The sequence below is a fragment of the Chelonia mydas genome, chromosome 2 (genome assembly GCF_015237465.2).
Source record: "Chelonia mydas isolate rCheMyd1 chromosome 2, rCheMyd1.pri.v2, whole genome shotgun sequence".
Taxonomy (NCBI): Eukaryota; Metazoa; Chordata; order Testudines; family Cheloniidae; genus Chelonia; species Chelonia mydas.
Window position 1 is genome coordinate 29,442,698 of NC_057850.1, and position 17,187 is coordinate 29,459,884.

Genomic DNA, 17,187 nt, shown 5'->3' on the forward strand with positions numbered 1-17,187 from the left:
TGCCTGCACGGATTCTTCTCCTCATACAGCGATCATATCCAGTACCTCCCGTTCGGTCAATGCTGGAGCTCTTTTGCAATTCTGGGACTCCAGTGTCACCTGTGCTGATGAGCTCTGCATGGTCACCTGTGCTGATCAGCTCACCATGCTGGCCAAATAGGAAATGAAATTAAAAAGTTCCTGGGGCTTTTCCTGTCTACCTGGCCAGTGCATCTGAGTTGAGAGTGCTGTCCAGAGCGGTCACAATGGAGCACTCTGGGATAGCTCCCAGATGCCAATTCCACTGAATTGTGTCCACACTACCCCAAATTCGACCCAGCGAGGTCAATTTTAGCACTAAACCTCTCGCCAGGGAGGAGAACAGAAATTGATTTTAAGAGCCCTTTAAGTCACAAAACAGGCTTGGTCGCGTGGACGGGGTACAGGGTTAAATTGACCTAACACTGCTAAATTTGACCTAAACTTGTAGTGTAGACCAGGGCTTAGAAAGATAGACAGACAGACCTGTTCTCCTTCAAGTGATTGTGCACATATCCATTCCACTGTAGATATATGTACTCTTGGTGTGCTTCATTCAGAGATTTGTGGCAACAGTACAGGTGGGGCAGAGCATATACCATGACTGTTTTCATGCTGTAAGCTGAGGGCTGAGGTGTTCTGCCTCCCTCTCAGTTCCTTCTTACCTACTATGGCAAAAGTTGGGCTCCCTGTTTCTCTTTGGAGACTCAGTTCTTTTCTCTTCTGAGAGAAAACTTTAGATATTTTTATAGTTGGTTAGTTGTTTAGTATTTGTGCTTAGTGTTAGTAGGAGTATCTTCCTCTTAAAGGAAATTTATTCTGTACTGTTTTATTTTTACTTGCATTAGATATGCAGAAATTCCCTGGATTCCAGCAGTGCACCACGTGTCAAGTGGCTTGGTCTGCTAAAGACAGACATTAAAATTGTCCGTTTTGCTTGGGAGAAGGGCCCTCCCAGGCTAAGTGCACTATTTGCCAAACAGAAAAATAGAGAACTTCATCTGAGGGAGCATATTCTTGAACAGGTGCCTCAGGACTCAGGTGCTTATGAATCTGACAATTCTTCAACCTAGAATGCTTCTCCTCCTTGCCCTGGATTTGCCAAGGCAGTATTGGTTTGTGGAAATTCAGGAACTCTCCATACAGCCTCCAATAATCCTTCCTCTAGTAGAGGATCTCATTCAAACCCAGGGACAAATCATTCATCCCAATCCTTCCACGCTGCATTTGACAGTATGGCTCATCAATGGTTGAACGCAATTGAGATCCTGCTCCCATAAAACCGAGACTATTTTATTATCTAAGAGAAAGTATTCTACAAAAAGTACCTACCTTACCAAGTGGAAGAGGTTTTTGGTTTGTGCATCACATTCAGAACATCCTGCAATATTTTCTCCATCTCAAATTCAGCCTTTCAGTAAGTTCTTTCAAGGTGTACTTGGCCTCTATATCTGCTATGCATCCTCCTGTCCATGGTTACATGGTGTTCTCTCACCTGAATATGGGCAGATTTATGAAAGGTACTATCAGAAATTACCCTCCGATCAATGATCCAGTTTCCCCTTCGGATATCAATGTAGTGCTATCCTGTTTTATGGATTTGAGCTGCTTGCGACCTGCTTCTTGGCCTCTTTGTCTTACAAGACTGCTGCCTTAGTGGCAATAAAATCTACTAGGAGAGTATCAAAATTCCAAGCCTGGGTAGTTTATCTTCCTTACATCGTATTTCATAAGGACAAGTTATCATTAAGACCTCACCCAAAATAGTTTCAGATTTTTATCTAAATTAGACAATACATCTGCCTGTATTTTTTCTCAAGCCTCACTCTCAGAAAGATGAGCCAAAACTACATGGAAGTTTGAAAGGCTTTTGTCTTTCTATATTGACAGAACTAAACGTTTTAATCTTCAACCGGAATCTTTGTGGCCTTTGCTGAAAAAGTTAAAGGACAACCAGTTACAGCTCAGCAGATCTCTCATGGGATTATAACATATATTCAAATTTGCAATGAAAATGCAATTTAAAATGTCTATCTCAGATAACGTTCATTCATCCAGAGCACAGATTTCATCGCTGTCATTCCTAAGTAATGTAACTGTGTCAGAAATACTTAGAGCAGCTGTATGGTCTTCAGTGCATTATTCACAAAGCACTATGCCATCATTGAAACCTGCAAAGATTATGCATATTTTGGAAAATGTGTCATCTAGTCTGTTTTCCACTAGACTCCGAAGCCCCACCAACATCAATAAACTGCTGGGGAATCACCTATGATGGAATGAATATGTGCACAGTCACTTGAAGGAGAACAAAATGGTTACATACCGGTATAGTAACTGTTGTTCTTCTTTGAGTGTCCTCCTCCTAGGATATGGGACCAAGAATGAGAATATGCAGAGTCCATCTCAAAGAACCTCTGCCACAAGTAAGTAACCTTAATTTCTTTGAGATGTGTTGTGCACTTGTCCATTCTGCATGCTTCCTCCTATCTGCATTTCAAAGGAACTGTGGAGGAAGTGGGGCAGCTCTTCCCTTTTTGCACAACACTCCTCAAAGAACAGCAGTTACTGTACTGGTAAGTAACAGGATTTGTATTTGATTGGATTCAAAAATCTTCCCACACTTGATCTTGTCTGTGTGGTTTTGGATATTGGACTAGTGGGTTCACCCCTGGTCCTTATCTAGGTATGTCTGTCTGCCTGGAACTGTCTTGCTAACAAAAACAAACAAAAAAAGAACCTGCTACATTTGAAAGGAACTCCTGTCTTTGAGGCAATAGATTAGACAATGTGGTAATTATTGTGTAAATTCCCAAAGGAAATGCTTTAACTCTCAGTTGTTAAACCCATGGAAAGATGGGGACCTTAAATAAAATGGGTTGCATTGAATTTATTTTGCCATTTTTACTTCATTGTTACACTTGGGAGAGAGAGAATAACAAGAAATCAAATAATTAAAGCACAAGAATTACTTGGGGCTCACCAAGCACTGGGGAATTTAGTGCAATTCCCCCCCCCCCCCCGCCCCCGACATTAATCCAGATTGAAATAATCTTTTGTGGATATAAATTTACTAGATAAATTGAATCTTAATGAAAGAGACATATTTTAAATACCATAGAAGAGTTTTTTTACACACACACACACACACATGCTGCATTGTGGGTGGAAATAAATAAAAATCCCATAATGATTATTTTTGAGGTAACTTTTAGCATTTCCTTTAGGTCTTGGTAAAACACAATACATTTCCTCTCTATAATTCTCTGCTTCATCCATTATCTAAAATTTTACCCTGTTCCTCTTAAATCTGTGACTTAATTTTAGTTCTTTCATCTCTTTACTTCTAGTGCTTGATGAATGAATCATTGCTATGCTGATGATTGAGAATGGCACAGTGTTTAACACTAGCCTCTTTTGTGAAAACTCTCTTTATTTGGAGACTGGGTGTAGCAAGAGTGGGAATGCTATTATAATAGGCACTGGAAGTTTTACCTCGATGAAACACAGTTAAAATACTGGTAAATGTTGATGCCTTTTCTATAATTTGCTCCCATCACTGCTAGTACCAGTAGAGCTGCATAGGGGTGGTAGTGCAGTCATGGGAAATCTGCCCAAGAAACCTAAAATTCTAAGTTGATAAAAGTGATTATTTCTAAGGGAAATCCACAAAATCTGCAGTATTTTAGATAAGTATTGTACCTTTGATAATCTTTCATGGGGGGAAAAAAGGTTAGAATAGAGAAATATGAATATGATCCATATTGACAATAAATGAAAAGGTTCTATAAAATTAAATAAAAATCCTACTAATGCTGGCCTACTATATGTGATAAAATGATTTAAGCCACAATTTAAAAACCTGAGTGCTTAAAGATAGGCTTCTGAATCCATAAACATAGACAAATTGTAGCTGGATATATTAATTTTTCTTTGGTATTACCACAAATGCGAATGAAGACTAAGGTCAAAATAAATATAGATTTTAATGCCTGACTTCGACAATCAGGTTTCAAAATTTTGAACCTATGTCTTCTGTGTCAGCTGACAAAATAGCTCTGAAAAAATAATGTACCGAGCTTCACTTCCTGTACTTTAACAATGTACAAGATTACATTATGTTGCATAATTCATACTTTTCAGAGAATTACAATCATGACAACATGAAAATTACCTCAATCTGAACTTTCTGAATGAAACATTTGATCTTTCTTTTTGTTTCAGTAAATATTTTTTTTTAAAAAAATATTTTACTTATACGGGATATATTGGATACTAAATACAATATTTTTATCATGTTGAAATACAAGTTTCCAGAGGGCATATTTTATACCACAGCCTTTGAATGTTGTGTGTATGTTTTACAAAAAATAAACTGAAATTCACTTAAAGATATTATGTAATTAACTTTTAGGGTTAATAAGCTGCAGCTCTGCCGGGAACTTCAAGAGTGACTCATATTCTCCCCTTTTCTTCCCCGCATCTGGGCCTCACAACAGGCTAGCATTTGAGCAATGGCTCCTCCCTTTCTGAGGTTAGATCAGCTATTGGATGCAGGCATCTTGTTATCTAGCCTGATAATGGGATTTCTTGTTCTTCAGTAAAGCTGATATTTTGTCAAATCATATGGATAGTCCTGGAAGCAAGGCTTACACTGCTGTACTGGTTGTTGTTCAGGAAAATCGGTATGCCTTTTCAATCCTACAGAGACATGGGAGAAGTGAGACATGTTTCCTTGTGAGGAATAGACATCAGCTTAACATTTACTTCCCACTAATGGAATTCCATGTCTCCAAATGAGAGGAAGAGCCTGAGTGGCATTGGTAACAATGCCTTAAGGTCAGCTGGATTGGCAGAGCCCAGTACTGGGGTACCAGCATAAAATAAAAGTAGAATAGCTACAGTGAAATACCAAGAACTCCCTCTTTCTTCTGCTGCCAGAACTTCTTCCCTCCTTGTACTACAGTTGCTGCCTGGTCAGCTATTTCAATATTTGATGTGTCAGCATCATCGTTTGACCCCATAGGGGCTGGAACTGCGGGTGCTCGGTGCTGCGCCCACTGCTTTGCAGTGATTTCCATCATATACAGCATTTACAGTTTGGTTTAATGGCTCTGTCAAGGTTCCTTCCCCACTCTGAACTCTAGGGTACAGATGTGGGGACCTGCATGAAAGACCCCCCTTATTCTTACCAGCTTAGGTTAAAAGCTGCCACCACCAAAGTGTTGCACAAAGAACAGGGGAAGTGCCCACTTTGAAACGTCTCCCCCCAAAAAATATCCCCCCAAGCACTACACCCCCTTTCCTGGGGAAGGCTTGATAAAAATCCTCACCAATTTGCATAGGTGAACACAGACCCAAACCCTTGGATCTTAAGAAGAATGAAAAAGCAATCAGGTTCTTAAAAGAAGAATTTTAATTAAAGAAAAAGTAAAAGAATCACCTCTGTAAAATCAGGATGGTAAATACCTTACAGGGTAATCAGTTTCAAAACACAGAGAATCCCTCTAGGCAAAACCTTAAGTTACAAAAAGATACAAAAACAGGAATATACATTCCATTCAGCACAAATTATTTTATCAGCCATTTAAATAAAACAGAATCTAATGCATATCTAACTAGATTGCTTACTAACTCTTTACAGGAGTTCTGACCTGCATCCGTGCTCTGGTCCCGGCTAAAGCATCACACAGACAGACAGGACCCTTTGTTCCCCCCCCCCCCCCGCCCCGCCCTCCAGCTTTGAAAGTATCTTGTCTCCTCATTGTTCATTTTGGTCAGGTGCCAGTGAGGTTATCCTAGCTTCTTAACCCTTTATAGGTGAAAGGGTTTTTCCTCTGGCCAGGAGGGATTTAAAGGTGTTTACCCTTCCCTTTATATTTATGACAGGCTCTCAGCACCCTCACTATATAAATTGTTCCAACACTCCTGTTTGAGCCTGCCCTTGCATTTTCTTACAGTGGCATTCTGTCTGTAGGTTTTGTAGAACTTCACTTTTTGATGCCTCTGTGATACTTTCTGTCTGAAATCTGTTTACATAAGATTTAATTTGTATTAATTATTTTCATTTTTTGTAACCAGCTCAGAGATACCTATGTCTATGATTTATTTTAAAATATACATATTTGAGAACCAGATTAACAATTACCACAGATGCTATAGTTTGATAAGGATTTTCTTTGCAGTTTTGGTTTTACCCTCGGAGGCATGCAGATGCTTAAGGCAACAAGAATCCTGAAATACTTATCAATTGTTGAAATGCAATATCACCAGTTTTTGAACTGATCTCAGTATACAGTGTAGTAACTTTTGTACATATTGTACAATAGTCAATTAAAACAGATTTATCTGAGAGCAAATCATGCATTCTATTGTTGACAATTTCCCAACTGTTGTTCTGTCAGTAGCCATCATACATAATTTCACTGCTGTCAGAGAATGCTTATAAAATCTGTGCATTTAAGGCAAAATCCTGTCATCACTCCATATGTGGAATTGCCGTGGAAGTCATGGGGAATTTTGTACTTCGATCAATAGCAGAATGTGGCTCTTGATCTACTACAAAAACTAAGATCTGAGAAAAGTACCAAAGTTAGTGAGTTACATAACAGAAGCCATTGGCTCTGTCATCTTTGCTAGCTTCTGTACAAATACAAAAATAGCATACAGTAGGGACAGCTAACTAGTAGGCAAGTTATATTCTCTGTCCCTTGTAAAGAGAAAACCTGCTCGGACTAGTATTATCTTACCTACTGATAAATGATAAAAGAATTTTTAAACTACTGTACACTGGTTCAATATTTTAGCAGACTGAAGTTTTGTATCTGCCTTTCACCCTCCCCCATGCTTCCCCCCCATATTTTGAACATTAGTGTGTGTTCTTTTTCTTGAATTTTAGAAACTCCAAATACTATAATTGAGATTCTGTTACAGTCTATGATTATTTTTAAGTGCCTTTAGTTCTTTCGAAGGGACACATTTGAGCACTGAAACTGTTTATTCACAGGTTTCAGAGTAACAGCCGTGTTAGTCTGTATTCGTAAAAAGAAAAGGAATACTTGTGGCACCTTAGAGACTAACCAGTTTATTTGAGCATGAGCTTTCGTGAGCTACAGCTCACTTCATCGGATGCATAGCATATCGTGGAAACTGCAGAAGACATTATATACACACAGAGACCATGAAACAAAACTTCCTCCCACCTCACTCCCCCGCTGGCAACAGCTTATCTAAAGTGATCCTCAAGTAGAGCCATTTCCAGCACAAATCCAGGTTTTCTCACCCTTCCCCCCCCCCCCACACACACACATACAAACTCACTCTCCTGCTGGCAACAGCCCATCCCCCTTTGAAACCCCTCTTTATAATGCGCATGATAATCAAGGTGGGTCACCTCCAGCACTAATCCAGGTTTTCTCACACCCCCTCCCACACCCCCCCCCTTTTTTCCAAAAACCACACACACAAACTCATTCTCCTGCTGGCAACAGCTCATCTTACAATGTGCACAGCAATAATCCAAGTTTAACCAGAACGTCTTGGGGGGGGGGGGGGGGGTTTGCAGGAAAAAAACAAGGGGAGACAGGCTACCTTGCATAATGACTTAGCCACTCCCAGTCTCTATTCAAGCCCAAATTAATAGTATCCAATTTGCAAATGAATTCCAATTCAGCAGTTTCTCGCTGGAGTCTGGATTTGAAGTTTTTTTGCTTTAAGATAGTGACCCTCATGTCTGTGATTGCGTGACCAGAGAGATTGAAGTGTTCTCCGACTGGTTTATGAATGTTATAATTCTTGACATCTGATTTGTGTCCATTTATTCTTTTACGTAGAGACTGTCCAGTTTGACCAATGTACATGGCAGAGGGGCATTGCTGGCACATGATGGCATATATCACAGTACATGCATAACATAAGCAGTGGTAGTGTTAGCTGCCCTACACACTCCTACCTATGTTCCTCTGCATTTTTGCTTGTGTGCAAGATTGAATTACCTGTAGGAATGAAAGGGTAATTTGAACTCTGTATTCATTAGCTCTTTGGTCTTTGTAATGGTGTTTACAGATGCTACACAGAGACTAAGGGAGTGAAGGACCGGTACTGGACCAGTTCGGCCCTGCCCCTCAGCAGCTGCAGAGTATGCTCCAAAACGAGGAGCTGCTCAAAAGTGTACTCTAAAGTCAAGCAGGGGGCAGAGTGAAGGAGAGGCTATCTGAAGGGAGGAAGCCAGTTTTCAGCTTTTGGGGAAAAAGTCATTCACAGAAAAGGGTGTGGACTGTGGGTAAGACCAGCTGGGATGGCAGGGGCTTGTCTTTTTCCATCCCCCACTCCCTGCTTAGGGGAAATAACTGAACATTAGAAAGAGCAGGGGAATGCTCAGTGAACTATCTGCGCTGCTGGGACTGATTGGGAACTCTTGCTGTGGGGAAGGTGGGCTGTGACCGCACCCCAAACCAAAGAGAGTGTGAGGAGGCAGGAAGCAGCCCAGGGGAGGCTGGTCAAGTGACTGAGACACTTTGTGCCTTTCCTCACAGACCCAGCAGAAAGGAAGGGCCCAGTCCCCCTACGTCCCCACGTCCGTCCATCTGGGAAAACTTTGGAGCATCAGGGAATTGGTGGACCACGGCCTGCCCACTGAACCTGCTGGCCTCTGAGTGAAACCCACTATAGGGTGGAAGGACTGTTGAGCCACAGCCTGCCCATTCAGCCTGCTGCCCTCTCAGTGAAAATCCTGCCCTATAGTCTGCCTCTTAATGTTGCTCAACAAGTTGTTAGCAAGGGTCGCAGTTTTGTGGCTGTATCTAGGGCCAGACTAAGACCAACAAATCATTTAATTTCCTGTCAGTGTATTTCTAGTGCAATAGTCAACATGATTTCTATGGCTGTACACTGCACACCATTGGCAGCAGCATGTAGGGTAAGTGTAGCAACACACCACAGTGAAAAGCAGCTCTCTGCACTGGGGAAATGATCCAGCAGCAGGGAGTTGACAGTCTTTCCTTGCTGCTGCCCTGCCTCAAGAGCCTTTCCCCACTTCTGGAGCCTTTTCTTGCAGCAGTGGGGAGGCAGCAGGACACTACACTCATAAAAATGGCAGTGTAGATGGGGGAAACACTGCTTGACCATGAAATACATACCCTAAGGGTTTGGGTGTTTGTTTACTCACCTAAGCCAGGCCTCACTGTCTACACTGCTATTTATACCTGTGCAAGGGTGACATGCAATATCTGTTCTCTACACTCTGCCATAAGGAGTATGCAGTGTAGACGTGTCCTGCAGGGGCTTCTAAACACTGCATGTCTACGCTAGAGCTAGAGGTGTTAATTGCCGCTTGAGCAGACATACCCGCTCCAGCTCTGATATATCTAGCACACTAACAATACAAGTGTAGCTATGATGGCACTAGCAGTGGGAGTAGCTTGCCGCTCAAAGTATGATCCCATCCGAGATCATAGGTCCGTACACAGGGTAGGTAACCCCTCTTGCGGCTCATGCCATCATAGCTACACTTCATTTTTTTGTGTAATAGCTCAGTCATAGCTAGCATGGGCAGGTCTCCTTGAATTAAAATTTACACTTTCCAGTTCTAGTGTAGAGGTACTCATTGGTGCAGAGAGATCCTTCTTTAAGGAATTAAATAATCCCCTGACGTATTATTGTTATTTTATTTTATTATTATTAATAATAATAAATAACATATTTTGTGCTTTAGAATGTAGACACCAGGAAGTGTTGCTTTCTTTGAATGTTGTTGCTTCTCCATTCTACACTGAAAAGATGGACTAGATTTTAAGGTGAAGTTAAAGCATACCAAAATAAATGAAACTTCCTAAAGGCCTATCAGATTAAGAGAGAGAGAAAAAAGAAAAAAAAAAAAAAAAACAACCCAGGAAGGAGTTGCAAAAAATTATAGTGTAACAGAAAGATATTGCATTACACATTCGGCAAAAAAAAAAGCTGTTTCTTTCAGCTGCAGAATAATTATGATTTTTCTCTCATGATTAAAATGTTTATACAACTGAATTTGTGATATCTCTAGATATGCTTTTTTAACTATACAGGATTAGACATTTTGACATCCATTTAATTTTGTTATGAATTAAAAATGACATCACCGTACATTGGTCAGAAAAATTAACCAATAAGTGCTGGTGCTCTTCAATAAAATAGAAAAATATATCATTAACATATCTTCTGTTCCCTCTCTCTGTTTCCCTGTTTTGTTTTGTTTTTGTAATCAATTTCTTGTGCTTTTTCTCATTCCTGTTGACCAGTGGTGTTTGGCCAGTTTGTATTTTTCCAGACATCGCTCCATGATGTGGTTGAGGTGTATGATGGCCCAACACAGCAATCATCTTTATTATCCTCCCTCTCAGGATCCCATTCAGGTATTCTTTAATAGAACTGTCATGCATCAATTATTTACTAAAAACTGATTTAGACTGGTAATGTAACAAAAGATGAAATTACTGTCATCTTTTCTTAGAAACAAATTGCACTGAAAATATAATATGAACATTTTGAAAGGAAACAATCAATCAGTAGTGATTCAAAACAGTTTGGGCTGATAAAAAGAATGAAGACCAAATTTAATTTGCAGTTTTCTTGGATGTTTTTGGTAATATTTAACTAACACAGTTACTTTTTTAGTTTATTCCCTTTGTATTTTCCGTCAAAATTTGTGTTTGTTTTTCAATGTGCTATATAAAATGTGATATTAAAATACTTATAAGTGATAGTAGAGAATATATAGAAAAATTATAATTTGAGTAGATTTATGAGCATGTCAGTAGGGTTTTAAAGATTTAGAGACTTGATTTTAAATCAGAAGAAATACCACTCATGTGAGATGAGAATCAGGCTCTAACTCTTACAGGAATGTAAGATGAACAATGTTAGACTAATAGTAAAGTTTATAGTATATGGCTCATAAATTAAATTCAAGCAGAGTATATTTTGCGGTTGTTGAGTTTAGTTACTGAAAATTGTTTATGATAATTCACTGTTTGTTTTGTTTGAGTAGGCGAATCCCTTCCACTGAGCTCAGGTAATCAAATCACAATTAGATTTACTTCAGTGGGTCCAGTAACAGCTAAAGGATTTCACTTCGTATATCAAGGTAAGTAACACAATAGTCTGGAAAAATGCTTCAGTTAATTCTGTGCATTAATCCCTCCATATTTTCTTTATAAATGAATTATACTAATATTTTAAGTATTATTTTGACAAATGTATTTGATTAAACCGAGACATTACTGGGGATGAGCAGGTCTGGAATGTGATGGAAAATATTAATCTGCTGTAGATGTATATTTTCCCTCCATTTTTGTATTAAAAATCCTTTTATTTGTTATTGGCATCCTCAATAATACATGATTTTAAATATTCTTTAAAAATAAAATCAGATATTTGGGAAGCATAAGAAAGGTTTCCAGATTTGAGAAACCAGTTATGAAAACCAAGTCTTTCTATTTTTGTTTATCTGATGGACTGATTTTCAGTCTGCTGCTCAACCTGATTTGTCCTTCCATTTAAATATAAATAACTGGAAATGGTATTACCCTACGCTGAATCAGTAAACTTGCTATTATTAAGATGCTTCAGTTGATGTACATTACTCACCTTTTTAAGGATCAGACACTGAAATGATTACATGTCAACACTTGTTCCTCTAGTTCATTTTTTCAGAGGATTTGAATTCCAATCTGACCAGCAGCACTCACAATTTTAAACCTGTAGCCACTAAATGCAAATATCTAACCAAAAAAGCAATACTGTTTTGAAACTGTATGTTAGCTGAATATTTCATTACAAAGTATACAATTTCAGTGCCATTTTAGGAAGGTCTCAGAATAGATACTATAATGTGGTTGTAAACCTGCAAAGTATATCAATGTTTATACTAATCTGAATAGTAATTTCATTTGGATTTAAAAGCACGGAATTCTTATTTTTGAAGATTCATTTGGGGATTATGGAAATCTTCTTAACTGACAACACAACTGAATGTTTTTCAAGTAATTTTAGACACCTGCATTTGAAAATCTCTGTTTCTCTACCAAATATAAAATTAAGAATCCACAATCGTTTTCATGTATGCAGCTGTTCCAAGAACAAGTGCAACACAGTGCAGCTCTGTGCCTGAACCAAGATTTGGAAAAAGGATTGGAAATGAATTTGCAGTTGGTTCACTGGTTCTTTTTGAGTGTAATCCAGGATACATTCTCTATGGATCAACAGCAATTAGATGTGATTCAGTACCGAATACTTTGGCACAGTGGAATGATTCCCTCCCCACATGTGTCGGTGAGTAAAGGCTACATTTTTGTATGGGTCTAATTACTGCCTACAATGAAGAATGTTATCTTAAGTCTGAATCCACTCCTTTTCTCCCATCCTCTACCTTCTTACTGCTTATTTTTGTTCTGATTTTCTGGCTTGCGCTCACACTATACCCACCCACTGCCCTGAACATAGAAAGTATGCCAGAAGGGCTCTCATTCAGCAAAGTAATACGTTAACACAATATTAACTTAGTCTAAATGAGGTCATGAATCCTTCACTTTTCATCTTCCCTTTCTAGCCCAACCTTGCTTTGACATTTCAGTAGCTACATGACAGTACATATCCTGCAGCTATAAATTATATATCAGCTTCTTTTAGACTTACATCAATGTCAGTGCATGACTACTCATTAATCAAGATTCAGAAGTTGCCCTGATTTCCTGCAAGACTAAAATGCTCTCACTTGGGAACTCTGACAAGATATTGTATGCTGTTGCCAGAAGAACTACTTTATTAAGGACTTAGAAGTAGTTACATCAATGTTCTGTAGTAGGTCAGAAAGAATGCATTTTTTTCCAGGTTAGATCATTGGAGAAGATTCTCAGCTGGTATAAAACAGTATAAAACCATTGACATTCATAGACCTATGCACATTTTCACTAAGTGAGGATCTGGCCCATTGGACCAATTTCAGCACTGCAGATTGCAACATTTTTTTTTTAGGTTATGTATTTACTTCAATTTTGATATAGAATAAACTCAATTGGCGACAGTGGGTTTTTTTGGTCACCGGTTGCAATATTCTATTGCTGTATTAATGCACCGTTTAGCTGTGTGAAAGAGAACACTGTCTGACTTTAAGCAACTTGAAATGAGAAAGAATTACAGGCCAAAAGTATCAATGACTCCTCATGTGCACATATCAGTGTGCCAGTAAAGGTCATAAAATATGTATGAGTTGAAAATTGCATTGAACTAAATCGGTTTAATAATTGAAGTGCAAGACATGACCATATTAAATTGCCTTAACTCTCGAGTGAATGCTTCAGCGTTTCCTTACAGATATCAGACATCAATCATTCTGTCTGCTCCGGCTTTTACCGGTAATTATTTAAACAGTTTAAGTGACACTGACCTTTAGTTTATCAATGTAGTGTCCAACAGATTCTATCAATTATGTGCAGTACAAAATATAGCTAATGTATTCATTACTGAGATAAATTGTGTTCTTCTATATTTTCTCTAAATCCTCGTATTTGTATCTAATGAAATCAGCTCAAGGAGTTGATAATGTTGCACAGGAATAATGTATTGGTTTCTAATAGTAAAGATAAAACATCTCGTCAATCTTTTCTTCAAGCTTTTAAAATACCAGCAGAATACCTGTATCTAGATTAAGCTGTAACATTCTTTTATTTGCTCTTGTTAGAGAATCAAGTAACCTGAGCAATGTTTTCATTCATGCTGAGCATCAAGAACCAACAGTTTGCACTATTGAATTCCTGTGACTTACTTATTTTATTAATCTTTGGGCCTGGGTATTATGCGTGCTATCTTGCAAACACATGAGTTTCTGTACTAACATAAGTAAATCCATGGACTGCAATGAGATTACTCACATAAGCAAATGTAATAGCTTGGGAGTTGGAATAGAAGCCCTCCAGTATTAGAATTAAATTAGTTACTGTGGCAACAAAGTAGTAGCATTGATCAAAACCTCATTTTTATGCCAAGTGCTTTCCCCTTATATATTTAGATCACGTATAACTATTTAAAGTTCATTATTAATGAGTAACAATGTTTATTTTATTTTTATAAGATTAGTAGGACACATTCAAGCTGATTTCACTCTCTTAAAATTCAAGTGACCATGTCTGAGTGATGTGGGCATGATTTTGTCTGGTAGATAGCAACTTTTTAAATATATATATTCTTTTCAAGTAATTTAAAAATAGAATTTGAAGTATAAGGTAGAGTTTTATTTTCCTGAGGCCAACATGAATTTCAAAATATAGTATTACTTTACAAGAGTTTGCATCTCTAGTATACTAATCATTGTGTTAGCTTTTATTACATCTTTTCTCAGTTCTAAAGCAGTGCTGTGTCAAACTTCCTTTTTTGCTCAATGCATTTCCTTCCAGTACCTTGTGGTGGAATTTTAACAAAGCGCAAAGGGACCATTTTGTCTCCTGGTTACCCTGAGCCTTATGACAACAATCTGAATTGTGTGTGGAAGATCACAGTGCCAGAGGGAGCTGGAATTCAAGTAAGAATATATATATAACTTCCTTGTTATCATCATAGGTTTGAAGCTGATCTTTGCAGAGATGACAGCATGAAAAGATAATTGATTCATAAACATTTTACCAAGCAATTAACAACTGTCACAATGGAATTTGTTACACAATTCTTTTTAAATATAATGGGTGGAGGAATCTGAAAAGATATAGCTACACCCTTTTCCCAAAAGAACTTGTTGCTGGAACATTTATGATTGGCAATATATTATTTCAGTAAGTCAAAATGATTTGTTGCAGACTATAGATATTGAAGTTGTGTTTTACAGATATAACTACATTTTCTTGTCATGAGTAAAAAATATCTGGACTACATTCTGAAGTGGGATATGCAGATTTTCCTTAAAAAAAGTCTCTCTGTTGGGCAAAAATAAATCTATAGTTATAAACTTACTACAATATGGGCCTGATCCAAAGCATTTGAAAGTAATGAAAAATTCTTATGCCTGTAACCTGAGCTCTGGGCGGCAGGGTTCAGGTTACAGGCCCCGCGCCCAGGGTGGTGGGGTGTTGGGTTGGGTTTGGGCTTGGGCTATGGCCTTGGCCTTCCTCCCTGGGGCGGTAGGGCTCGGGCTTCAGTCCCCCATCCTGGGCTCGTGTACTAATTTTTGTTGTCAGAAGGGAGTCGCAGAGCAATGAAGCTTGAGAAGCCCTAAATTACTGAATAGTATAGAAAAAGCCAAATATGAGCCTATTTATTGTGTCCTATAATTTAAGAACAAAGAACACAAATTAGATGAAAAAGCAACATGTTTAATATGTACAAGAGAAAGTTAAAAAGCAAGTATATAATTAAGGAGGCAATTCTCTTTTTAAGATTTTAAAAAAGGAGTAAACTATTGTATGAATAATAATAGCATCACTAGTGTACAAGCTAATTATTGGATCTCCAACTACTTGACTAGAAAAAATATGTTGTATTTGGTAGAAAAATACAGGAATTACCAGATCAGATCAGAGCTCCATCTAATCTAATATCCTGCTTATGACTCTATGAGAGTCAGGGGAGGCATGACCATGTGTAACCATGGAAGGCTTCCCTACTGCCCCCTTGTAATTTTTCCTGCCATGTAGGACTGGGGACATGTTTTATAAACCTCCCCATTAAGTGACCTGGAGCCAATAGGATTTGCTACCCCTTGTGTCCCACAAGGATTGGGGGAAGGGGTGAATGCCCACAAGGGGGTGTTACATAAAGCTGGATAAAACTTGGAATTTCAATTCAATGGGAAATTCTAACAATTTGAAAACATTTTTGTTCTCATTCAGGAAGGTGGGGTACCCCAGCGGGTCCCCCCATGTTGGGGAAGCCTGGGGAGTCATGGTCAGCTTTGGGAGTCTTGAAGCCCTGAGAGCTCCAGCTCAAACTGGAGCTCCAGCTCAAACTGGGGCTTTTAGGGTTTTCAGGGCTGTCAGGCTCCCTGCTGCATAACAAGGGGCATAGAAACCCTGAGGACCCTGTCTCAGGCTGGGGATCTCAGAGCTTTCATTCTGGTTCTGTGGCAGGGAGCCTAGAAGCGCTGGAGTTTCCAGGCCCCGGGCAATTTGTATGGCAGGGCTGCCCCGGAGCTGACCAACCCTGGAAGCCTGGGTTCCTCAGCAGCTTGGTAGATGAGCGGGCAGGAAACGAGGGGGTTGGGATCCTGCCTGTCTTTTGGTGAAAGTTTGTTGAAAGGTTTTGACAAGTCTGATATAAAATAATGTTTTCTCAGAAAATTTCCAACCAGCTCTAGGGCAGCTCCTTAAAAGATGCCAGGGGTTTTCTTTCCCCTGCTGGCCCACACTTTTGAAGCCACAGAAGGGGGGAATTTAAAAATCCCACTAGGCACCTGTCAAAGGCCAAAAAAACAATTTGAGGAACAGTTACCCAAAGACTCAAAAAGTAATAGCAAATTTTCTTTTAAGTATATCAGAAGCAGGAAGACTGCTAAACAACCAGTGGGCCCACTGGACAATCACAGTGCTAAAGGAACTTCTCAAGGACGATAAGGCCATTGTGGAGAAAGTAAACGAATTCTTTGCATCGGTCTTCATGGCTGAGGATGTGAGGGAGATTCCCAAACCTGAGACATTCTTTTTAGGTGACGGATCTGAGGAACTCTCCCAGATTGAGGTATCCTTAGAGGAGGTTTTGGAACAAATTGATAAATTAAACAGCAATAAGTCACCAGGACCAGATAGTATTCACCCAACAGTTCTGAAGGAACTCAAATGTGAAATTGCAGAACTAGTAACTGTAGTCTGTAACCTGTCGTTTAAATCAGCTTCTCTACCAGATGACTAGAGGATAGCTAATGTGACACCAATTTTTAAAAAGGGCTCCAGAAGTGATCCCGGCAATTACAGGCCTGTAAGCCTGACTTCAGTACCAGGAAAACTGATTGATACTATAATAAAGAAAAATATTGTCAGACATATAGATTAACATAATTTGTTGAGGAAGAGTCAATGTGGTTTTAGTAGAGGGAAATGATGCCTCACCAATCTACTAGAATTCTTTGAGGAGATCAACAAATATGTGGACCAAGGGGATCCAGTGGATATAGTGTATTTAGATTTTCAGAAAGCCTTTGACAAGGTCCCGCAC

At 39.0% G+C, this 17,187-nt stretch overlaps 1 protein-coding gene across 2 annotated transcripts in view; it reads left to right on the forward strand.

Annotated features, from left to right (window-relative positions):
* CSMD3 (CUB and Sushi multiple domains 3) overlaps positions 1 to 17,187 on the forward strand; it is a 1,174,472-nt gene that overhangs the window by 950,691 nt on the left and 206,594 nt on the right. For both annotated transcript variants that reach the window (XM_037892097.2, XM_043539165.1), the window contains 4 exons: positions 10,293 to 10,406; positions 11,042 to 11,137; positions 12,121 to 12,324; positions 14,445 to 14,569. In XM_037892097.2, coding sequence (XP_037748025.1) covers positions 10,293 to 10,406; positions 11,042 to 11,137; positions 12,121 to 12,324; positions 14,445 to 14,569 — 539 coding nt within the window. The remainder of the gene's footprint in view (positions 1 to 10,292; positions 10,407 to 11,041; positions 11,138 to 12,120; positions 12,325 to 14,444; positions 14,570 to 17,187) is intronic.